The sequence below is a fragment of the Sporothrix schenckii genome, assembly GCF_000961545.1.
Source record: "Sporothrix schenckii 1099-18 chromosome Unknown Cont48, whole genome shotgun sequence".
NCBI lineage: Eukaryota > Fungi > Ascomycota > Sordariomycetes > Ophiostomatales > Ophiostomataceae > Sporothrix > Sporothrix schenckii.
Window position 1 is genome coordinate 738,035 of NW_015971149.1, and position 23,850 is coordinate 761,884.

The following is a 23,850-nucleotide window of genomic DNA, read 5'->3' on the forward strand; positions in this document are numbered from 1 at the left end:
ATGAGAGACTAGAAAATACATGGCGTACACGTGAGACTGCCACCAACTGCAGCCAGTGTTACACTGTGCTCGAGGTTAATTTGGATCGACAACCTCTTTCGTCACGTTTCGAAACAACGAGAAAGTATCCCCTTCGGTGCAAACAAGCCCCCAAAAAGTGCCGCGTCGGCGTTCCCTGGTTCAAGTTGCTTTTTGTCCACAGTGGACATACGTCGTACTTTTGCAGCGGTGGCGAACTGTGTGACTCTGTAAATGTAAATAATCCATCGCCTCTTAGGACTACGCACCCTGCACTCCATGATCCATAAACTTGTCGGCCGCGATGCTGCCATTGCTGCCATTGACGCCAGCATCGATTTCATAACCGAACTGCACGAATCGGTCATGACACCTCTATTTTGCGTGTAAATATGTAAGCATGGTACCAAACATCGAACGACAACCTTTTTACGCCGCATATGCAATGACTTCGCGCCTCGTAAAGATTCTTGTACCGTCAGAGCATAATGCGGAGAACCAATACGCACAATTCCCCACAGGATCTCCCCATGTTTCTCCTCTTGTCCTCGCGATCGGCCCGTTTCCTGCCATGACGTTCTATGGTGCCCCTCTTATGGCTCTCTTCTGTTTTTTCATTGTTCTCGTCTCTTTGCATGTTGCTTCGCCAAGCAGCCAATGCCGTTGCCCGAGCCACAAAGGACCTTTTTGAGCCTACCACCAACTGCTCTCACCATACATTGCCTCCCCTGCAATGGCAGCATTGCATGCTCCCCCGCGCATGGTGCCTCGGGTGAGTCGGTTGCTGATCTTGGCGCGGTTCGTGCATGCGACAATGTACTTCTCATTTGTTGGTGAGATGTGTGTGTATGTATGTATGTACGGGAGTATGTGTGTACAACATGCGTCCGAAGATGTAACAGCAACGTCGTGGCATCCGATACACCGCGAAATGGGCTGACTCGATACCTTGGATCCGATGCTGCGCGACCCCAAATCAAGGACGAAATACTGCAGCTGGATGCTGGATGATGGGTGAAGGAGAACACAAAGGAAAGCACCCGTTTGTCACCACTTTGTATTTTGTCGGCTTGGCACACGTTCCTCACTCTCTTTATCCCTGTATGTCCACTGCCCATCCCCACAAAATGCCCAAGATTCCACGCGGCGATCTGCACTTTTCTTGTGGCAGCAACCAAGTTGCAAAGTAGCTAGCAGGGCCGGCTGGGTAGGATGAGGTCAACAGAAACCCCCGGAGCAAGGCCAAACTGGTCGTCGAAAGGCAAAAACGGACAAAAAGGGTCTCAAATGACTGTATCTCACATCGTAAACAGAAAATCATGGCCTGGCAGGCGCCATTTGTTGATTCGGCGTTGCACCAGTAGCATGAGACGAAAGCGGAACCTTACTTTGGGGACCTGATCGACATATTTTGTCCGTCTGCGACTGCTCAGCGTGCCTGCGTGCTCAGCGCCCACGCGCTCCTTGTGATTTCCATATAAGTTGCCCATTCGGTCCTCGTAAGACGCATTCCTTGCCGTCGATTTGCGTCGTGTTTGCCTGTTTGCCCATTTTCCTCGCGCGTTTCGTAAAGTGCTTTGGGATCTCTCGCTCTGTCCTTGAACGCGGACCACGAGAAGAGCAAATTGAGGACGACAAAACTCTCTTCGAACGATCTCGCTCACGAGATTTCCATTTTCTTTGAAGCAGAACCGTGCATCTGCTGCGACTCTGAGATACCAGACAGACCACACCTCGACCCGACCGTTTGACGCTTGTTCGTCTCTGTTCGCCTCTGTCCGAGTCGCGACGCGCCGGCTGACATCGTTGTCCCAAACACGGCCTCACCCATCGACGTGCCCCGGCCAACGGACTGTCGTCGACCATGAAGGCGTTTGCCATTTTTGCGGCGGGCTGCGCATCCGTCGCTCCTGCCGTTTACGCAGGAGCAACTCCCAAGGCAAGTGCGACGGAATTACCAGGCGGCCACCTGACGTCGACGTGAAAAACGCATCCAGCTTAGACAACATGGAAAGAGCGTGCTCTGTTTACATTCGCTCCTTCCTTTTTGTTGAAACGTTTTGGCACACCCGCTCCTTCCCTTCTTGAACCTCTCTGGGCCTCGCGAGTCCTGGCTCTTCCCTTTGATATTTTGACCGCCCCCGCCTGCATCCAAAATGTTCCTCTTCATTTTTGCCCTTTTATTTTCTATATGACTCTTTCTTCAGGACATCAACATATTTTACGCCAACACCTTACACGCATCACAACATCTCTATCATCCCCTTGCCGTCTTTGGTCTTTGGTGTATACCATTCTACTCTCTTGCTTTTGGCATATCGCAATCGTTTTCCCCCTCTTTCATATGTCCATTTGCCGCAGATTTGACCTCTTCTGGAAATGATTGAGCCCATTTGGCTCTTGGCCACTACGGCCGTCTTTGCTGGCCTTGCGAATGCTGACCCTACGCAGTTCGAGCCTCGCGGCTTCAACGCAGAGTCCCCTCTTTGGCAGCGCGGCGCGGATGCCCCGCAAGCCAAGTCGCCGCCCTTCTATCCGGCGCCGTGGATGAACCCCAATGCAGACGGCTGGGAGAGTGCCTACATCCAGGCCAAGCAGTTTGTCTCGCAACTGACCCTTCTGGAGAAGGTCAACCTGACCACCGGTGTTGGGTAGGTTCCATTTCGCACCTTCTCACTGTTCTTCTTTTCTTTCATGCCTTGCCGACTTCCTGCTGACACAACCAGCTGGCAGGGCGAACAGTGTGTCGGCCAGATCGGCTCTGTGCCGCGTCTCGGTCTGACGAGCATGTGCATGCAGGATTCGCCTGTCGGAGTCCGCGACACAGACTTCAACTCCGTCTTCACGTCCGGCCAGACCGCCGCCGCCACCTTTGACCGTGCTCTCCTATATGCACGCGGTCTTGCCATGGGCCAAGAGCACAAGGGCAAGGGCGTGACTGTCCAGCTGGGCCCGGTCGCTGGTCCTCTGGGCCGGGCCCCCGAGGGCGGCCGCAACTGGGAGGGCTTTGCTCCCGACCCCGTCCTCACGGGCGTCAGCATTGCTGAGACGATCCGCGGTATCCAGGATGCTGGCGTCATTGCTTGCGCCAAGCATTTTATCGGCAACGAGCAGGGTATGTCTCTTGGAAGTGTTTATTTGATGCATGTTTTCTTTTTGATATTATTGGCTGCTAACGAATTTACAGAGCATTTCCGTCAGGCGGGCGAAGCTCAGGGTTACGGCTACAACATTACCGAGAGTCTGTCCAGCAACATTGACGACAAGACCATGCACGAGATCTACCTGTGGCCGTTTGCGGACGCTGTGCGCGCTGGCGTTGGCTCTGTCATGTGCTCGTACAACCAAATCAACAACTCGTACGGCTGCCAGAACTCCAAGATGCTCAACAACCTTCTCAAGGGCGAGCTCGGCTTCCAGGGCTTCGTCATGACCGATTGGCAGGCACAGCATTCCGGCGTCTCCAGTGCCCTGGCGGGCCTCGACATGACCATGCCCGGTGACACCGTCTTCAACTCGGCCGTCAGTTACTGGGGCACCAACCTGACCCTGGCTGTCATCAACGGAACGATTCCCGAGTGGCGCATCGACGACATGGCCATGCGCATCATGGCCGCCTTCTTCAAGGTCGGCAACACCATCGGCTCCCAGGTCCCGATCAACTTCGACTCGTGGACCCTCGACACCTACGGCCCTGTGCACTGGGCGGCTGGTGTTGGTCAGCAGCAGATCAACCACCATGTCGACGTCCGTGCCGACCACGCCACCCTCATCCGTGAGATTGCCGCCAAGGGCACCGTCTTGCTCAAGAACACAAACAACGCCCTGCCCCTCAACAAGCCCAAATTCCTCGTCGTTGTCGGCGACGATGCCGGCCCCAACCCCGACGGCCCCAACGGCTGTTCAGACCGCGGCTGCGACAACGGCACACTCGCCATGGCCTGGGGTTCGGGCAGCGCGAACTTCCCGTACCTCGTTACGCCCGATGCCGCTCTGCAGGCCAAGGCCATCAGCGACGGCACGGTCTACCAGAGCATCCTGGCCAACAACCGCCCCGACACCACGAATGCTCTTGTCTCGCAGGACGGCGTCACGGCTCTTGTTTTTGTCAATGCCGACTCTGGCGAGGGCTACATCAACGTGGCTGGCAACGAAGGCGACCGCCTGAACCTGACCCTCTGGCACGACGGCGACGCGCTCATCAAGAACGTCAGCAGCCTCTGCAACAACACCATTGTTGTTATTCACTCGACTGGCCCCGTCCTTGTCGAGGAGTGGTACGATAGCCCCAACGTCACGGCCATTGTCTGGGCGGGCGTCCCGGGCCAGGAGTCGGGCAACTCACTCGTCGATGTTCTGTACGGTGCCGTCAACCCGGCTGGCCGCACGCCCTTCACCTGGGGTACCACCCGCGAGAGCTACGGCGTTGATGTCACGTACGAGCCCAGCGGTGAAGTTCCGCAGGTCGACTTTACCGAGGGTATCTTTATCGACTACCGCAGCTTCGACAAATACAACAAGACACCCCGGTACGAGTTTGGCTACGGTTTGAGCTACACCACGTTCTCGTATGCCAACCTGTATGTCCAGAAGGTGCCTGCTGCGCCGTACAAACCGACGACAGGCTACACGAAGCCGGCCCCGACCATCGGCAGCGGTAAAACGTCGACCAACCTTGCCGACTACTTGTTCCCCAACGCGACTCTATCCCACGTCTGGCAGTACATCTACCCGTACCTGAACACGTCGTCGTCTGGCAAGGCGGCTTCGGGTGATGCAAACTACGGCCAGCCCAGCGACACCTACCTCCCGCCCGGTGCGACCGACAAGTCGCCGCAGCCCTACCTGGCGGCCGGAGACAAGATTGCGTCTGGTGGCAACGCAGGGCTCTATGACGTCTTGTACACGGTTACGGCTCAGGTAACCAACACCGGCTCGGTGACGGGCGACGAGGTGCCCCAGCTGTACGTGTCTCTCGGAGGACCCGACGACCCGCCTGTTGTCCTGCGCGGCTTCGACCGGCTGCACGCCCTGGCACCCGGCCAGACGGGTATTTTCAACGCGGCCCTGACCCGCCGTGACCTGAGCAACTGGGACACGACGAAGCAGGACTGGGTCATTAGCAACTACACCAAGACGGTGTACGTGGGCTCGAGCAGCCGCAAGCTGCCCCTGTCGGCAACACTGGACTAGGATGCTGTGCCGTGCCGAGTGGACCATGCTGCTGCTTAATGGGAGGATGAGTAAAGAAGGGACCAGCAATACATTGATATACACAGCAGACCTTGGAAGGAATCGCCTTGGTTGAGAAGGAATACGGCCCACGTTGGATGGACAAAGTGTATCTTCAGTTGGGTCCTGGAGTAAATGGAAAAGAAGGATATCTGCCAAATGAATTTATGAATTTAATGCATTCGATTTACATTTTACAACACGTACTCTGTTCATATGATCAACCACACGACCTCACGGTCCAGCACAATTTCGATTTTGGTTCTTTCTCGTTCCTGGTGAGTAGAAACAGCTCGGGTGCAGTCCAAGAGTAAATGAACATCATCCGTCTTGGTATGTGGTTTGGCTGCATTTGTTGCTTTTGTTATATCCACCTGTTGGAGTCCGTTCATCCGCGCCTTGATATACTTCTTTGGCCACTCGCCACCGTGTTTCTTTCGTTCCTTTTTCGTCTTTTCTTTCAGTCATTCCAGCAGTGAGTGCGGCTCGGCGCTTCTATGGGACAATATTGGACGGTCGTAGAGGGGGGCCCTGTCTCAGTCGACCTCCCCTTGCAGTGTCTTTTCGCCCGCCGCCTCATTTTCAAAGCCCGTCACGCCTGTGAGTATTTTTTGGCCGCACGTTTAAACGCATCCGCCGTCAGTGGCTGGACCTGCTGGCGGCAGCCCGATCCAACAAGATTCTGCCTTTTCTGCCTTTCTGCCTGTTTTGCTTTTCCTTTGCGGTCGTACGGAAGACATGTTGTGCGTGTTTCGCCGTCGTGAGGGTTCAAAATGGGGGCATCGTCCCGAAACATTGTTTCAGTCTGTTCTGCTGCCTTGGTGGCAAGACATTCCGTAGAAGAGTCAAATCCCGAGGATGGGGGGAAGAGACAAGGGCAACAGCGCTTTGGGAACATACTGGCAATGCGAGGTTTATGGGTATGCACTTGTACCCCCACAGGCCGTGTCTGTGAGGCACATCGGTGGCATGTATCGAATGTACGGAGTACAGTTAGCAAAGGCTAACGTGAAGACGTTGAACAGTTCTTTTCTGTACCTGTTCATCACATTCAGCAAGTAGGCAAGCAGGCAGGGCCGAGAAGGGCAGGGAAGAGCAAGACGTGATGCTCCATTTGCACTTTGAACCGAATAAACGTTACCTTTGCATCAAAGCATGGTGACCATGGCAGAGTTGCTTTCTTTTTTTCTCTTATGGTTTGTTTTGTCTGCAAAAGCAATCACCGATGCCTTGCCGATGGGTGACCATCGCAGCTGAACCCCTCCCCTGCCGCCGCGTATCGGAATATCGGGATGATTGTCTGTTGGTTCACATCCGACGGTGCCAAGGTCGCACTGAGATCTTGAGGCCACCTTCCGGTCGTGACACACTCAACAATGCCATTAAGGTGATGAACAGTTTGTTGCAAGTTGGGGGGTCAATGATGTGCTAATACAGTGAGGTAGATGGGATTGCTTTCTTTTTTCATTTCTACTTCATTTCCACTTTCAACTTTCTTTTCGTACGCAGTTCTCGTTTACCAATCTTTTGAGGAAGGAGAAAACGGGAAAAGCCCGTGCATGAAAGACTTGGACATGCCGCAGGGGACTTGTTTAAACTGGTATACTTGCTGGTGGTGGCTTGGCCGGAAGTAGACGGTGGTGTGTATCGTCTGATTTCTCCTCATGCGGTTTTATTCTGTGCTCTGTGTTCTTTGTTCGTTTTCGTTTGTTTTTTTCGTCTTTCTTACAACACCCCTTGCTTCTGTCTTCTTATCTTCAACGGCTTTCATTCCGCGGCGCGCCGCTCCTCTTTCACGGGAGAACCGCGAACCAGAGTACTAGACCATTGCGAGGGAGTGAGGTAGAAAGGCAGATCGAACGGGCCAAGAAGTGGAAGAACTGCGCGTCAAAGAAGACGGCTGCATTGGATGGCGGCCGTTGAAAGCTACTCGGAGCCGAGAATTTGGTCTTTTTTATTTATTTTACGTTATTTTGTTTTTATTTTATTTTTTATCTTTTTATAATAATTCTACAACACGTTTCTATCGGGTAGGCCCCATTTCGTTCTCATCAACCGCGGCTGTTCTCACCCTCTTCTCGTTTTGCGCTTCTTGGTTATCATTTCTATTCCGGGCTGCCGTCCCGGCCGAGAGGACGAGGCAAGCCGAACGGATTCCGTCGCTCACTTGCCCTTTTCATCACAATCTCGCGCGAAAGTACACTGGGTCGGGTCGGACATAGCGATGCGTCCGACGTGCATCTGCAGAGTGCACGCGTCTGCGCGCATTCGTAAGGTCGTACAAGCGTGTAGATACAACGTGCAGGGCGGCCAGAACCTGGGACCGGAGAACGGCATGGGCAGTTGGAAAAGGGAAAGACGGGACGACGTGCTCCGTATTCCGTGCTCTGCAGATGACCAACCACACTGTACGAATTACAGGAAAATGACGCGGCGATGGGTTATGGCGAGAGTTGTCTGGAGCCTCCTGAAGTTACAAAGATACAAAAATACGACGTACGAATACAATGAGAATGGACTGGCACGGCGTACTGCGTCAGAGTACATCATTACCAATCTCCAATCTGTGGAGACGGACAGAGACGGGTGAGACGGACGAGACGGACGTGGCGGGATGCATTCCAGCTGCAAAGTGCATGCATGTGTGCATTTGCGTCCAGACAACAGTGGGGGGATGCAGGAGGGTGTGCAACCAGGTGCAAGCCTGGTGCAAACCAGGTGGACAGCAGGGAATTTTAAAGTATGAACCAACAGACAGTGGGAGGAAAGCAAACGCATGTGCAGCGGCCGATCACAGCGGACGATCCGGAGATCACTGTGGGATGTGGCTAGCCGTCGTGCCGTTGTGATCGAGAAGTTTGTGGTGGAGGTTCGTGGACGCGGACGGTCACTTTCTGCGTCACTTTTTTCTTTCGTTTCTTTTCTTTTTGCTTCGTTATCCCGTCCTGTGCCCAGACGTGATGCGAGCTCCACCCAAAGGTCGAAGCAGCTCTGATTGTGCATGACGCTAGCAAACCGAGAGCCCGAAAGGGAATTCTGTTCAAGCACGGTGAAGAAGCAAATTACAAAGTACGCCATATGTGCAGAGCGGCTGTATTTTCCATGTCTCATGTCTCGGCCTTTTCAGATTGTGTTCGTTTATTTTCGTTTATCGTGTATTCTCGTTTATCAGGTTGTATGTTCTGAGGTCCCTTCTTCCTCTTTTTCTTCATTCTTCCTTCTTGTTCGTCTTTTTTTTCTTTTCTTTTTCTTCTTTTTCTTCTTTTTCTTCTTTTTCTTTTTTAATTATGCCCCCCCCGATCAATCAAATCCCTCCCGCCCCCGGTCTTTTTGTAACAGAGTGACCAACGTCGCCAACGTGGCCTCCCACCGAGGTCCAAGAAATCCTCCTCCCCAATCGGGAATACGGGATCGGCGGCGAATTGCCCGAAACTGCAATAGCCCCGTTTCTTTCTTTCTTTTCTTTCGTTTGTCCGTTCACCCCTTCTCACAAGGCATACACATAACTTGTGCAATTTGTGCACCCCGAGACCCCTCCCCTCTTTCATATTGCACAAGCCTTCCGTCCTTGGAATAAATGCATTTACAATGTACATCGTACGTCGAACCCGGATCCGGAATCTTTTCCTTTGTCGCATGCAAGTCTTTGCCGTGTGCCGACGCCTCCCTCCATCACCGGCGTCTGTAAGTCCCGGCAGCCTGGATGGCCCATGTCCTGCGGTGCGTGATTTGCGTGATGTGCAATGTGTGATGGGTGATGCGTCGGATTTACGGCGTTTTGTTTCCTCTTGTCGAACGGCGCACATGTTTCGGGTTTGTTGGGTTCTTTTTTTTTTTTTTTTTTTTTTACTTTCCATTGTAGGGGTTGGCTCTTCGGTCCCAACAGTGACCCAGACCAAACGTGCGACGTACCACTGTAGCCCCCAACATCACACATTGTCCGTAAACAGCAATTTTCCTCTTACACAGAGTGAACTGCGGTGAAGTCCATGAGATTTGTGACGGAATTCGGGATTCGTGACGGAACGGACACAACACCGCGGTGAAAGTGAACGCCGAGGTCAAGGACATTCTATCACTGCTGTGTACGAAGTACAGTACACGACTGTGGACACAACTGTGTCTGCGACAGAAACAGACCAGGGGGAGGCTTGCCTGAGTTGTCCGCTTGGCCCAACCTGGCATGGTCGCTGTTTTCTTCCTTTCCTTTTTCCATTTCTCGTGCTGGCCCGCCTTTGGGTGTGGACCGCCCCCGAGTCTGAGACGACGAGTCGACGCGCTACGGGAGGATTTGAGAAGTAGGCTGCAACAGAGACTGCAAGGAGGCTGGGCATTTGCTTGTGTGCGTGCTTGTGCATGCTTACGAACTGCCTGTGCGTTTTGTTCTGTCCCCTTTGGTGTCTTTGTCCGTCCTCTGTTCCCCTACGTCGTATTTCTCACCATGTCCACTCACCATGTCCATTCTCACCATGGGCATTGCTCATTTCACGCATGTAACGGCGTATGGAACAATCAATGCGGGCGAATTGGGTTGTTCTGTCATTCATGCTTTGATAGGTTTCTTTCTTTCTTTTTGTTCAGTCCTTTTCTTTTTCTTTTCTTATTTTTTGTTTATTTTTATCATCTCGGACCCTGACAACATGACATCGTATTTCGGATAAAGGGCTGCGTATCTCACAGCGTACATTACGAATATACTCCTTGAAATACTGTCCGAAAAGACTGGTCAGCAAGTCGGGTCAGTGCACTCGAGAACCCGGAATCGACCATAGACCACAGACCACCACACAATAGAACAATATGTTGTATGTACTCTTACGCAGTCCAGCTTCCGTCGGCACAAACTACATGTATCTTACATCCGCCCGTTGTCTATGTCCGTTATTAGCCGCTGTTGAATCTGTGCGGCGCAGATGGTCATGTTCCGTTGGACCGCCTTTTCTCGCCTCACACCAAGCACAATGCGTCTACATGGCCAGGCTCGTGCTTCCCTTCCTCGACGCATTCCTCTGTTTTCGTGACCTCATAGATCTAGATTCCATCCCTTGGCCAACAGAAATCTTCTCACATCGGGCCATCTCGAACATCTCAGTCATGTCTTGGCGGTTCTTCGGAGCCTCGAGATCAGGATCATGGTGTATCTCTGATCCGCAGCAGGTGTCGACGTAATGCATCTGGCAGTTCGCAGCTCTTGCATGATGAGTTAAAACTTAAAATACAAAATACATAAACACAAAGCACAAGGGGGTTGGACCCTGCGTGCACTTCCGACGATACGGAATGTAACTGCAAGCCGCGGCCATGTCCTTGCATCTATCAGCGTGCGTACATGAACAGCATACAGTGTACACGATGCCCTCGGAACGGCCGTGATAAAGTCCTCGCGTTGGTTGTAAACTGTAAACTGTAGACTGAGACTGTCTTGTGAGCCATTGGTGCATCGTGCGGCCAAAGGCCGTCGTCCAGAGAAAAGGGAAAAGATCGTCACCAGCTCCACCGCACGGCGCACAGCCACTGGCACCACTGGCACCACAGGCACCCGCACTGACCGTCTGGCCGTCTGCTGCACCCAGTCGACTGGTCGCTGGAGGCAGCCTCCGCTGTTTGCCGGATCGCAGCACAGTATGCCCAGTGACTGCCTGTCCTGCCGTCGCCATCACCATTACCATCACCATCACCGTCATGCATCGACGCCTATGCACGTGCAAGTACACAGCACGCCAGCACGTCGTATTGTGCTTCTTCTCGTCAGGGTCTGTGCATGCTCGCATGGTTCGTCCCTCGTGGTTCCCAGTTTCCCGGTTGTGGTCCTCGTTCCAATGTACGAAATAAGATGTGTCGTATTGTATTTCAATGGTCAGCCGTGCTCACCTGTCATATTCTCTCATTTACAGCGCACGGCGCACGGCGTACGGCGTCGGAACATGCTGTACATCCGTCTTCGATTCAGCTGCGAGCGTTTCTGCTTCTGCTTATGCAGCCTATTTCCAGGTGTTTCGTAAAAGTCTCGTCCACTTTCTTACTCTCATTCTTTATTATGTCTCTATGTACAACATATTTCGTTCTTTTTTATTCCCAGCACCTCCACTTCTCCACCCCCCTGTCCCTCGCCCTACTCAGTAGTCTCAACTTTCCGTGCTCGGATCTAACTCTGCTCGCGTTCTTACGTCCTTTTGTCCTTTTACCTTTTACCCTTTTAGTACGCCGTACGCCGTAGTGCGAATGAGTTTGTTTCGCTCCGTTCTCCTTTCCGTTCGCCATTCTCCTTTTCTGCCAACCACATCCCTGCCCAGAGTTTCCCTTTTGTGTCCCTTTTCCTTTTCCCACCCTTTTCGTCCCATTTTTCCTGCCCTCCTCGCCGCCCTTTATCTCCGCAAGACTCGACCAGAGTCGACCACAGCTGCGAACAGCCATGGGAGATCCTCCTTTCCATTCTTGGGAGGATCCTCACTGAGACGGTCTGGGCCACACGCCCATGTTTTTGTAGCATGTCTGTGTTTGCGTGCATCTGCGTCTGCGGGTTTGTAATTTGTACTCCGTAGTTGTAATTTGTGGTGCTCTTCTACCCACACACCTGGTCTCTGACGACATCTTCGTCTTTGCTCTTCTCATCTCCGTCCCAGACGGTTTCGTTTCTGTTCTGTTTTTGCCTCTGTTTTGCCCATTCCATTTCTTTGCTTGTCGGTTGTCATTGACTTTCGCCTCCGTCTGCTGAGTCGCCTCCCTCTGACCTCTCACTCTCATCTCGCCTGCTCTCCCATCCGCCGAACTAGAAAATACCCTCCCTCTACCTATCTCCGGAAGGCACAACAGCGAGGCCCAGACGCTACTGCAGCCCGGAAGCCTCGCCGGACCCTCCCACCTGCCCCGAGCGCTCTTTCGTCGTCCTGCGCGCCCCTTACCTCTTGCACAAGTTCTCTTCCTCCTCGCCCACGTCCTTCCTCCTCGCCCACGTCCTTCACTCTTACACCCCTCCAGCTCGCCCACATGTACACCCACATGGACGCACACCGTGGTCGAGACCGAGACCAAGACACGACGTTCTAGACACGACATCGATACGACGTCCTCGAACGACGTCTTCAAACGACCCAGGCGACACGCGGGCGATAGCATCACTTCAGCGCTCATCTGCAACTCATCTGCAACGCATCCGCAGACATATATCTCCGGGCCACCCTTGTCCATCCTTGCTCCTTGCTCCTTGCCATTTTGACGGACACGACGGATCGTACCCATCTTTACCCAAGTGCTTGCCCTTACCTTTCCTGGCGTCCTCCATTGTCCGGCTTTGTCTGGTGCCTCTCTTCTGGTAGTAGTCCAAAGCGCTCCCGCTGCAGCTGCCACTCTGCCGCTCTCTCTCTGCGAGACCCTGTTCACATCGATCGCCAAGGTGATCCTTTGTCTGTTGACGACTGTTGACGTCTGTTCGACTGTTGACGTCTGTTGACGTCTGTTGACGACGTCTGTTTTACTTTCTTCTCACCTTTCTGCTGTCATTTCCTTCACTCTCACTTGACTTGTCTCCTCACTCTCCTCTCAGTTGACTTTCCTGTCTCTCACCACACTTCACTCACCTCTCACTCCTCACTCACCTCTCACTCCTCACACATCACTCCCACATCACCTCCACGCAACATGGCCAGTCCGGCCGACCCCGTGCCGCCGGTGGCCATCATCGGTCTTGGCGGCCGGTTCCCGGGCGAGGCCACCGATCCGCTGAAGCTGTACGACATGTGTGCCGCGGGCGCCGACGCATGGACGGAGGTGCCGGCGTCCCGGTTCAACCACGCGGCCTTTTACCACCCAGACCAGGCCCGCAACGGCGCCACCAACGTCACGGGCGGCTTCTATCTGCGCGACGACGTGGCCTTTTTTGACGCGCCGTTTTTCGGCATCACACAGACCGAGGCGGCGTCGCTCGACCCACAACAGCGGCTGCTGCTCGAGTGCAGCTACGAGGCGCTGGAAAACGCGGGCCTGGCGCTGGCGGACGTGGCCGGGTCCGACATGGGCGTGTTTGTGGGGTCCTTTTGCTTCGACTGGGCCAAGATGACGCTGCGCGACCCGGACGCCATCCCGCTGTACCACGCGACGGGCACGGGGCAGGCGATGCTGGCGAACCGGCTGTCGTACTTTTTCAACCTGCACGGGCCGTCGGTGACGCTGGACACGGCCTGCTCGTCGAGTCTGGTGGCCCTGCACCAGGCCTGCCAGGCGCTGCGCGCCGGCGAGTGCAGCACGGCGCTCGTGGCCGGCGTCAACTGCTCGCTGTGCCACGACTCGCTGGCGTCCATGAGCAGCATGGGCTTCCTGTCGGCGGCCGGCCGCAGCTTCACGTACGACAGCCGCGCCGCGGGCTACGGCCGCGGCGAGGGCGTAGCGGCGCTGGTGCTGCGGCGCGTCGAGGCGGCGGTGGCGGCCGGCAACAGCGTGCGCGCCGTCGTGCGCAACACGGGCGTCAACCAGGACGGGCGCACGCCGGGCATCACGTTCCCGAGCGGCGCGGCGCAGGCGGCCCTGATCCGGCGCGTGTACGCGCAGGCGGGGCTGGACCTGGCCGACACGTCGTACGTCGAGGCGCACGGCACGGGCACGCAGGCCGGCGACCCCATTGAGGCGCGCGCGCTCGCCGAGACGTTTGGCGCGGTGCGCAAAGAAGCAGACGGGCCCCTCGTCGTCGGCTGCATCAAGACCAACATTGGCCACCTCGAGGGCGCGAGCGGCGCCGCCGGCCTCATCAAGACGGTGCTGATGCTCGAGCGCGAGACGCTGCTGCCCAACTGCGACTTTCGCGAGGCCAACGACAAGATCCCGCTGGCCGACTGGCACTTGACGGTGCCGACGCGCGTGCAGCCGTGGCGCGACGCGCTGGGGACGACGACGAAGACGCCAGCGGTCCTCCGCGCCTCCATCAACGGCTTCGGCTACGGCGGCACCAACGCGCACGTCATTGTCGAGAGCGCGGCCGACTTTTTGCGCGCACGCGGCATCGACGGCGGACGGTACGCCTTTTCCCACGGCCGGCCGGCCACACGACACCTCCCGGACCCGATTGTCCACGAACATGACCGCCACAGCACATTGGATGTGCCGTCCGTCGCGCCGTCCGACGCGCCCGACGCGCCCGACGCGCCCTCGCGGTCACCCTCGCCATCGCCGACGCCGTCCTCGCCCGACTCCGACGGCACGCCCCCGACGACCAACGGCGCCGTGTCGCCCACGTCCGAGACGCACAAGCCCGACGACGCCGCGCTGCCCGTGCCCCAGCTGTTTGTGCTGTCGGCCCACGACGCGACCGCCGGCAAGGCGCAGGCGGCGCAGCTTTCCGACTACCTCGCGTCGGCGGCCGACCCCCGCCTGCTGTCCGATCTCGCCTACACCCTGAGCACGCGCCGTTCGGCGCTGCCGTGGAAGGCGGCCGTGGCGGCGGCGTCGGCGTCGCAGCTGGCAGCAGCGCTGCGCGACAGCAGTCTGCGCTTCCACCACACACCAGCACAGGCCCCGCCGCGGGTGGGGTTTGTGTTTACGGGCCAGGGGGCGCAGTGGTTCGCCATGGGCCGCGAGCTGGCGGCGACGAGCGCGGTGTTCCGGGCGTCGCTGGATCGCAGCGCGGCGATCCTGGCGTCGTCGACGATGCAGGCGGACTGGTCGCTGCACGACGAGCTGCTGCGGCGCGACGCGGCGACGACGCGCGTCAACGAGCCGGCCGTGAGCCAGCCGCTGTGCACGGTGCTGCAGGTGGCGCTGGTCGACCTGCTGCGGTCGTGGGGGGTCGCGCCGGCGGCCGTGGTCGGCCACTCGAGCGGCGAGATTGGCGCCGCCTACGCGGCCGGCCTGCTGAGCCAGGAGGCGGCCGTGGCCGCCGCGTACTTTCGCGTGCCGCTCGACTCGGCCGCCGCCGACGCGTGCCGCGGCGGCATGGTGGCGCTGGCGTGCGACGAGGCGACGACGCGCGGGCTGCTCGCGGGCCTGCGCCGCGGCACGGCCGTCATTGCCTGCTACAACAGCCCGCAGAGCTTCACGGTGTCGGGCGACGACGCCGCCATCGAGGAGCTCGCGGCCGCCTGCACGGCCGCCGGCGTGCGCCACCGCACGCTCGTCGTCGGCTTCGCCTACCACTCGCACCGCATGGCCGCCGCCGCCGAGGCGTACCGCGCGCTGCTGCAGGCCAACGAGACGGTCGTCGGCGCGTTTGCCGACCCGGTGACGACGACGGACAGCGAGCGGGCCGTCGAAATGTACTCGTCCGTGACCGGCCGCAAGCTGCAGCCCGGCGCGCTGACGCTCGACTATTGGGTCGAGAACCTCGTGAGCCCCGTGCGCTTCACCGAGGCGCTGACGGCGCTGTGCTACGAGGCGCAGACGGAGATGGCGGCGGACACGGCTGCCGCGCCGCCCAAAGCCCGCGTCGACGTGCTCGTCGAGGTCGGCCCACACGCGGCGCTCGCCGGCCCCATCCGCCAGATCCTGCAGACGGAGGCGCCCCTCAGCAAGATTGGCGTGCTGTCGATGCTCCGCCGCGGCCAGGACGCCACCGCGACCGCGCAGCAGCTGGCCTGCGCGCTCGTCGAGCGCGGCGTCGCGGTCGACGTCGCGGCCGCCAACGCCGATGCGCGGCTGGAAGGGTCGGCCTCGTCGACGGCGTCACCACCGTCAACGGCCCTTCCCCTCGTCGACCTGCCGCCCTACCCCTGGAACCACAGCACCGCCTACTGGGCCGAGCCCCGCGACAGCATCCGCTACCGCCAGCGCGCGCACGGCCGCCACGACCTGCTGGGCGCGCCCGTGCGCTTCGGCAGCCCGCTCGAGCCGCGCTGGCGCCAGTGGATCCGCACGGCCGAGACGCCCTGGGTGCGCGACCACCGCGTGCAGGGGCTCGTCGTGTACCCGGCGGCTGGCTACATTTCCATGGCCATTGAGGCGGTGCGGCAGGTGGCCACGGCGCAGGGGGCCACGGCGGCCATTGCCTCGTACGAGCTGCGGGACGTGTCGCTGGGCCAGGCGCTCATTGTGCCCGAGGGCCGCGACGAGGTCGAGGCGCTCGTCAGCCTGCGGCCGCAGACGGAGAGCGCCATGGACAACTCGACAGTGTGGCACGAGTTTTTCGTGTACTCGTGCGCGAGCAGCGCCACGACGGCGACGCCCATGGGCGCGCCGCTGACGGAGACGTGGGCGGAGCACTGCCGCGGCCGCATTGCGGTGCGCTGGGCCGAGGAGGGAGAGAAGGACAAGGACAAGGACAACAACGTGACGGACCACGCGGCGCTCGCGGCCGCGCGCGCCCGCCATGACGCCGCACAGCGCCAGCGCACGCGCGACGCGTGCACGCGCGACGTCGACCTGGCCGCGCTCTACGACCACTGCACGGCCATCGGCCTCGAGTACGGCCCCACCTTTGCCAACCTGACGGCGGCGCGGGCCGGCGCGGCCACACCCGCGGACCCCACGCACTACATTGCCGGCACCGTGGTGCTGCCCGACGTGGCCGCCGTCATGCCGGCGCACCACCACAGCCCGCTGGTCGTGCACCCGGGCACGCTGGACGCGTGCCTGCACGGCATCATGGCGTTCCGCGACCTGCTGCAGGCGGCCATCATGCCCGTCTTCTTTGCGCACATCTCCATCGACGCCGCCCTCGAGCGCGTGGCCGCCGGCGACGCCCTCGACGTGTATCTGGGCGTCCAGCAGAGCGGCTTCCGCAACCTCGACATCCACCTCACGGCGTACGGCGGGACGGACGCCGACGCGCCGCTGATTCGCATGGACGGCCTGCGCATGACGTCGCTGGCCGGATCGATGCCGGCGGGCGGGGGCGGTGGAAGTAGTGGAAACAGCAGCGGCAACCCCCCCAAGACGTACTTCCAGGCCGAGTGGCGGCCCGACCCGGCGTTTCTGTCGTCGGCCCAGTTCGACGACCTCTGCGCCCACCTGATGCCGGCCGAGGCCGAGAGCGCCGCGCTGCGCCGCCTCGACCAGGGCGCGTTCTACATGGCCGACGCGGCCGTGGCGCAGGTGCCGCCTGACGCCGTGCCCGCGCTGTCGACCAAGGGCCGCAAGCTGTACGCGTCGCTGCGGCGGCAGCGCGACGCCGTGCTTGCGCTGCACGACGCGCAGCCCAGCGCCACGGCCAAGGCCGCGCCCGTGCACGCCGACGACATTGCGTCGTGGCCCAACGCGTCGCCCGCCGAGCGCGCGGCGCTGCTCGAGACGCTGGCGGCGACGGGCGCCGAGGGCCGGCTGCTGGCGGCGGTGGCGGCGCGCATGCACGAGATTGTGCTGGGCACGGCGGACCCGCTGGAGGTGACGATGCAGGGCGACGTGCTGGGGCAGTACTACGCGCACAACCCGCGCATGGCGCGGCAGTACCAGCAAGCGGCCGTGTACGTGGACCTGCTGGCGCACAAGAACCCGCACATGCGCATCCTCGAGATTGGCGCGGGCACCGGCGGCGCCACGCTGCCGCTGCTGCACGCGCTCGGCGGCGGCGCGGACGGCCGGAATACCCTCCCGCGCTTCGCATCCTACGACGTCACCGACATCAGCTCGGGCTTCTTCGAGGCCGTCCAGGCCAAAACGCAGCCGTGGGCGTCGCTGCTGCGCTTCCGCCGCCTCGACATTGAGCGCGACCCCGTCGCGCAGGGCGTCGCCGCCGGCGCGTACGACCTCGTCGTCGCCGCCAACGTGCTGCACGCGACGCGCAACATGGCCCGCACCGTGCGCCACGCGCGGCGGCTGCTGCGGCCCGGCGGCACGCTGCTGCTGATTGAGCTGGTGCGCGTGCCCCAGCAGCGCGTGTCCACGGCCGCCGTCGGCAACATCTTTGGCATCTTTGACGGCTGGTGGGTCGCCGAGGAGCCGCACCGCCAGGACTCGCCGCTGCTGGCCGAGACGCAGTGGGACGCCGTGCTCAAGGAGCAGGGCTTCTCGGGGCTCGACGCGGCCGTGTGGGAGACGCCGGACGTGGCCACGCACCAGGGGACGACGATGATTAGCACGGCGGTATATCAGGGGGGCGGCGATGCCGATGGCGCCGAAGGCGTCAGCGACGTCGAGACGACGACAATAGAGAACACCGAGACGGAGACGACGGAGGCGCCTGAGACAACCAAGACGACGGAGGCGCCTGAGACAACCAAAACTACGACGGAGTCGACCAACACCGTCACCGAGACAGAGCCCAACGCCGACACCCCCTTTCCCGACGACACCCCCCTCCTCGTCACCGACGACGCCGCCAACAAGCCGTGGCTCGCGTCCTTGGCCAAGGCCCTCGCCGTCGCCCTCCCCCTTTCCCCCGGCACCGACCTCCCCGTGTACACCCTCGACGACCTGCCCACCATCACCGACCGCCACGTCTGCGTCGTCTACCAGACCGACCCGCAGACGCTGGGCCCGCAGACGCCCGCCAGCATGGACAAGATGCGCGCACTCTTCCTGCGGCCCGCCGGCACGAGCGGCGGCCGCGTGCTGTGGCTGACGCGCGGCGCGTCCGACGGCGCGAGCGCGCCCGACTTTGCGCTCATACAGGGCCTGCTGCGCACTCTGCGCGTCGAGCTGGGCGGCCGCCTGGTGCACCTGGACCTGGATGTGGACACGGGGAGCCCAGCGGCCGACCAAGACCCCTCCATCCAGACCGTGGCCCGCGTGTATGCCAAGTCGTTTGGCCGCGCGACTGACATTGCTACCGACGGGCGCCCCGCGGACGTCGAGCTGGAGCTGGCCGTCCGCGGCCGCCACGCGACGGTGCACATCCCGCGCTACGACGAGGCCCGCGCGCCCTCGGACTACGTGGCCGCGCGCACGGGCCGGCGCATCGCCGTGCCCGCGTCCCCGGTGCAGCCCGGCCGCCACCTGCAGCTCATGGTGGGCCAGCCCGGCCTGTTGGACAGCCTCTACTTTGACGACGACGCTGACGCCGACGCCGACCTGCCCGACGACCACGTCGAGATTGCCGTGCGCGCCGCCGGCCTCAACTTCCACGACGTCATGGTGGCCATGGGCCAGATCGAGACGCGCGCGCTCGGCCGCGAGTGCGCCGGTGTCGTGCGCCGCGTCGGCCGCGCCGTCACGGCGGTGCGCGTCGGCGACCGCGTGGCCGCGCCGGCCGACGGCACCTTTGCCACGACAGTGCGCTGCGCGGCGTGGCGCGCGCAGGTGCTGCCGGACAGCCTGTCGTTTGCGGCGGCGGCGGCGCTGCCGATTGTGCTGTGCACGGCGCTGCACGCGGTGCGCATCACGCAGCTGGCGGCGGGCGAGACGGTGCTGATCCACGCGGCGTCGGGCGGACTGGGCCAGGCGCTCGTGCAGCTGTGCCAGCAGCGCGGCGCCGTCGTCTACGCGACGGTCGGCACGCCGGCCAAGAAGCAGCTGCTGGTCGACCAGTACGGCCTGGACCCGGCGCACATCTTCAGCAGCCGCGACGACGGCTTTGCCGACGCCGTGCGCCAGGCCACCGGCGGCGCCGGCGTCGACGTCGTCTTCAACGTGCTGGCCGGCGAGCTGCTGCGCGCGTCCTGGCGCTGCGTCGCCGCGTTTGGCCGCTTCGTCGAGCTCGGCAAGCGTGACCTCGGCCGCAACGGCCGCCTCGACATGGCCCCCTTTGCCCGCAACGTCACCTTTGTCGCCGTCGACCTCGTCGCCCTGCTCGCCGAGCGCCCGCGCTACGGCGCCGCCCTCTGGGCCGACAGCATGGACCTCGTGCGCCAGGGCGTCGCCCGCGCGCCCGCCCCACTCACCACCTACGCCTACGCCGACGCCGTCGCCGCCCTGCGCACGATGCAGGCCGGCCGCCACGTGGGTAAGTTGGTGCTGGTGCCACAGACCTCCACCTCGCAAACGGCGTGCCGACGCCCCCGTCATGTCGCCGCGCGTCCCCCCCCGTGCGGCTGCGCGCCGACGCCAGCTACCTCCTCGTCGGCGGCCTCGGCGGCATTGGCCGCGCCCTCGCCGCCCGCATGGTCCACGCGCTCGGCGCGCGCCACCTCATCCTCCTGTCGCGCGGCGACGTCGTCACCGACGTGGCCGCCGCCGCCGTCGCCGACCTGCGCGGCCGCGGCGGCGCCCGCGTGCACGTGGCGTCCAACTGCGACGTGGGCCGCGACGACCAGCTCGCGGCCGCGCTGGCCGCGGCGCAGGCGGCCGGCTTCCCGCCCGTGCGCGGCGTCGTGCACCTCGGCCTCGTCATGGAGAGCGCCCTCTTCCAGGACATGTCCAGCGCCGCCTGGAACCACTCGCTGTGGCCCAAGGTCGCCGGCACCTGGAACCTGCACCGCCAGCTGCCCCAGGCGCCCGGCGCGCTCGACTTTTTCGTGCTGCTGTCGTCCATGGTCGGCACCATTGGCAACCCCAGCCAGGCCGCCTACGGCGCCGCCTCCACCTTCCAGGACGCCTTTGCGCGCTACCGCCGCCGCCGCGGGCTGCCGGCCACCACGCTCGACCTCGGCATGGTCACGGGCATCGGCTACGTGGCCGAGCACGGCCAGGTGCAGCAGACGCTGCGCTCCCAGGGCTTTGAGGAAATCAGCGGCGACGAGTGCCTCGCGCTCGTCGAGTCGGCCATGCTGCAGGGTGACGAGGACCCGGACCACGACCACGGCCACGCCTGGTCCGCCAACTACGTCACCGGCCTCGGCCTCGGCCGCTACGCCGGCGGCGACCCCGCGCGCGCCATCTACCAGGACCCGCGCTTCGCCATGGCGCGCCGCATGGCCCTGCACGCCGCGGATGCCCATGCCGATGCGGATAACGTCCCGGGTGCAGGTGCGGGCGACACGCCCACGCGCTCCCTCCGCGAGGCCGTGCGCCAGGCCGCCTCCCTCGCCGACGTCGTCGCCCTCCTCGCCGCCGCCCTCCGCGCCAAAATCACCGCCCTCCTCATGCTCGCCGCCGAGGACGACCTCGACCCCCACAAGCCCCTCAGCCAGTACGGCCTCGACTCCCTCATCGCCGTCGAGCTGCGCAACTGGGTCAGCAGCGAGATGGAGGCCACCGTGCCCGTCCTCGAGTTCCTCGGCAGCCGCACCACCCAGTCGCTGAGCGACTTTATTGCCCGCCAGTCGCGGCTGGTCAAGAAAGAGTTGCTGGAGTGAGGGTGTGTGGGGGGTTGTTGTGTGGGCTTTGATTATTGTGCTTTCTGACTGTTCTTACTGTTCGTACTATTCGTACTATTCGTACTATTCGTACTGTTCTTACTCTTGTTACTCTTCTTCTCTTGTTCTGTCCACGCATTGCATCGTTGGGTTCTACAGCATGGTTCATTAGATTTGTTTTGCGTTTCGTCTTGCGTTTCAAAGGTTCAATGTCTTTCCTGTCTGCTTTTCTACTGTGGTTGCGATGATTTACGTTCTTTGCATTTGCTATTTCCTTAATTTTAATACTTCTTTACAATACCATATTCGGAACAGTAACTCTTACAAAGTAAATGCCGTGAAAGGTAGAAACGTCATGCAAAGCAGAGCGAATAGAATAAACGAACAGGCTGTCTTTGCAGTCTTTCGTCTGACAGTATGTTCAATTCAACTCACCTGACAAGTATCCTCCACCTGTCTTTTTTTACAGCAAGTATCAGCAGTCTGAACACTATTTATAACCAGTATTTATTCATCGAATATGTCGACAAAAAAAAGGCAGACCCTAGAACAAGCCAACTGTGTCACTTCCTTGCCTTTCACTTACATTTATCATGACCTGCATCTACTCTCGATGCCGATATATGGTCGACAACAGTTATGCCCAACCGGTATCGCCGGCCATTTGACCGGACGGCTTGATCACAGTGACGACTGGACGGCTCTTTGGCTGTTGACGGCAGTGGGAGCGCATGGCACATGCGACGCACTCTTTGAGCGAAGCTGGCGACAGATGACCCAATACAGGTCAGTTGTGTGAATACGAGCCGGTCGCTCGGTGTGAATGATATGATTATTCGTACAGTATTTACATTATTTACATTAGTTACATCATTGACACTATTTAAAATCCGCCTAGAGAAGAACCTATAGGTTAAATGGAGACGCAAGAAAGTGGTCAAGTATGCCAAGTGTCGTCTCATCAGCTTCGTCTGTGGCTGTGCCATTCAACGCCCCGGCCGCAGCATGCATAGTCCCCTCCGCCAACCAGATTCGGCCACCAGCCAAATTGCGACGTTGGCAGCCTTGTGTCGGTCGACAGACATGCCTTTTTCAGCCGCAACATACCAGAGACGCCAACGGACTCGACCTTCTCGACCTTCTCGACCTTCTCGACCTTCTCGACACCCGCACCGACGCGCAAACAACAAAACAACAATGGCGACCCAGGCGCATCTGAGCGAACCCGAACCCGACGACGAAGAGCGCGAGCTGGCGCGGCAGATTCTGGTGCTGGAGCGCAAAGCCAAGCTGCGCCAGCGGCTCCGGCAGCTGCAGGAGGCCGATGCGGCCGAGGAAGCCAAGGAGGACCGCGACAGCCTTGTTGCGCGTGCGCGTGCGAGCACGAGCAACGGAGTCGAGCCCGAGGACCATCACGTCATAGGCAGCCGGCCTCTGCAACAACAGCGACAGCACCAACTATTGAAGGAGGAGGAGGAAGAAAAAGATCCGAACGCGCCAGATGCATTGCAGACGGAAACGGCCCTGCCGCTTCGGCCGGCGCCCCCCACCGACGCCCCGCCGACCCAACAGGGCCGCCCAGACTTCTGGTCCTTGTCCGTGTTTGGCTTGCTGGCCTGCGTCGACACGGCCATGGGCTCCTCCCACGCGGGGCAGCCGCCGCCCACACATGCCGTCGGCGTGGCCATTGATGCGCAGTTTGACCCGACCTTGTACGCCGTGCGCGCAGCTGGCGGCGGCGGCGACACCGAGTGGACGCTGCCGGTCGGCGATATGCTGGGCGTGACGTGCTCGTACAGCCTGACGGCGGTGCGGCGCGACGCTGGGCCGCTGCTGTTCCAGCCAGCGGGCGGCCAGGGTGCCGTCCGCGTGCTGGAACTGGTGGTCAGCATCGAGGCCGTGTTTGCGGGCCACGCGTCGCGGACGCTGGCCCTGCGCCGGGCGCCGCCGGCGCCCCAGCTGGACAGCGCCGGCAGAGCGACACAGACAGCCAGCAACACAGCCAGCAGCAGCAACGACCTGGCGCGGCGTGTCGTCCTGGCGCCCAAGCCACACGCGACGTCGCAGAGCCAGAAGAGCCTGTGGTGGACCAGCGTGCACGACGAGGACAGCGACGGCCGGATCCGGGGCAACCGGAGCCGCAGCGGGCGTCTGCCGTCGTGGACAAAGTCGTCGCCGCGCGAACACCGCTTCGAGCTAGAGCTGGTCATGAGGGATGCGCCGCCCAACCCAACAAAGACAAAGGCAAAAACAAAGACAAAGACGGAAACAAAGACAAAGACGGAAACAAAGATGGCGTCCGCACCACCACCCACCGACGCTCGTGCCGACGCCAACCCCGTCGAGCGCAGCCACATTCACGTGCGCATCGAGCTGCTGGCCAACGTGGGCAACGGCGAGTGGCTCAAGGTGGCACACCGCAAGTCGGAACGGCTGACGATCCGCAGCGGCGGGTCCCCGAATCCGGACACATGGACGCCGACGCCGGAGGGGAGGGCATAGCGGCCAC

At 60.6% G+C, this 23,850-nt stretch overlaps 9 protein-coding genes across 9 annotated transcripts; 5 read left to right on the top strand and 4 right to left on the bottom strand.

The window, feature by feature from the left end:
• Positions 1 to 751: 751 nt before the first annotated feature.
• SPSK_01320 (uncharacterized protein) lies at positions 752 to 1,029 on the top strand (the record flags this gene model as incomplete). The annotated part of the gene is made up of 2 exons (XM_016728249.1): positions 752 to 858; positions 921 to 1,029. The coding sequence occupies 2 exons, from the start codon at positions 752 to 754 to the stop codon at positions 1,027 to 1,029; spliced, it is 216 nt and encodes a 71-aa protein (XP_016584085.1).
• Positions 1,030 to 1,316: 287 nt separating this feature from the next.
• Positions 1,317 to 1,899, bottom strand: SPSK_01274 (uncharacterized protein; the record flags this gene model as incomplete). The annotated part of the gene is made up of 2 exons (XM_016728204.1): positions 1,317 to 1,815; positions 1,838 to 1,899. The coding sequence occupies 2 exons, from the start codon at positions 1,897 to 1,899 to the stop codon at positions 1,317 to 1,319; spliced, it is 561 nt and encodes a 186-aa protein (XP_016584086.1).
• Positions 1,900 to 2,397: 498 nt separating this feature from the next.
• On the top strand, positions 2,398 to 2,673 carry SPSK_01321 (uncharacterized protein; the record flags this gene model as incomplete). Its single annotated transcript, XM_016728250.1, has 1 exon — positions 2,398 to 2,673. The coding sequence occupies one exon, from the start codon at positions 2,398 to 2,400 to the stop codon at positions 2,671 to 2,673; it is 276 nt and encodes a 91-aa protein (XP_016584087.1).
• Positions 2,674 to 2,712: 39 nt separating this feature from the next.
• On the top strand, positions 2,713 to 5,211 carry SPSK_01027 (beta-glucosidase; the record flags this gene model as incomplete). Its single annotated transcript, XM_016727958.1, has 2 exons — positions 2,713 to 3,133; positions 3,206 to 5,211. 2 exons carry the CDS (start codon positions 2,713 to 2,715, stop codon positions 5,209 to 5,211), a joined length of 2,427 nt encoding a protein of 808 aa, XP_016584088.1.
• Positions 5,212 to 5,786: 575 nt separating this feature from the next.
• On the bottom strand, positions 5,787 to 6,046 carry SPSK_01330 (uncharacterized protein; the record flags this gene model as incomplete). Its single annotated transcript, XM_016728257.1, has 2 exons — positions 5,787 to 5,848; positions 5,872 to 6,046. 2 exons carry the CDS (start codon positions 6,044 to 6,046, stop codon positions 5,787 to 5,789), a joined length of 237 nt encoding a protein of 78 aa, XP_016584089.1.
• A 4,171-nt stretch (positions 6,047 to 10,217) lies between these two features.
• SPSK_01248 (uncharacterized protein) lies at positions 10,218 to 11,021 on the bottom strand (the record flags this gene model as incomplete). Its single annotated transcript, XM_016728179.1, has 2 exons — positions 10,218 to 10,424; positions 10,593 to 11,021. 2 exons carry the CDS (start codon positions 11,019 to 11,021, stop codon positions 10,218 to 10,220), a joined length of 636 nt encoding a protein of 211 aa, XP_016584090.1.
• Positions 11,022 to 11,615: 594 nt separating this feature from the next.
• On the bottom strand, positions 11,616 to 11,920 carry SPSK_01315 (uncharacterized protein; the record flags this gene model as incomplete). Its single annotated transcript, XM_016728245.1, has 2 exons — positions 11,616 to 11,764; positions 11,821 to 11,920. The coding sequence occupies 2 exons, from the start codon at positions 11,918 to 11,920 to the stop codon at positions 11,616 to 11,618; spliced, it is 249 nt and encodes an 82-aa protein (XP_016584091.1).
• Positions 11,921 to 12,888: 968 nt separating this feature from the next.
• On the top strand, positions 12,889 to 21,341 carry SPSK_00974 (polyketide synthase; the record flags this gene model as incomplete). Its single annotated transcript, XM_016727906.1, has 2 exons — positions 12,889 to 20,050; positions 20,074 to 21,341. 2 exons carry the CDS (start codon positions 12,889 to 12,891, stop codon positions 21,339 to 21,341), a joined length of 8,430 nt encoding a protein of 2,809 aa, XP_016584092.1.
• A 1,197-nt stretch (positions 21,342 to 22,538) lies between these two features.
• Positions 22,539 to 23,843, top strand: SPSK_01160 (uncharacterized protein; the record flags this gene model as incomplete). Its single annotated transcript, XM_016728091.1, has 1 exon — positions 22,539 to 23,843. One exon carries the CDS (start codon positions 22,539 to 22,541, stop codon positions 23,841 to 23,843), a length of 1,305 nt encoding a protein of 434 aa, XP_016584093.1.
• Between the last annotated feature and the right edge of the window lie 7 nt (positions 23,844 to 23,850).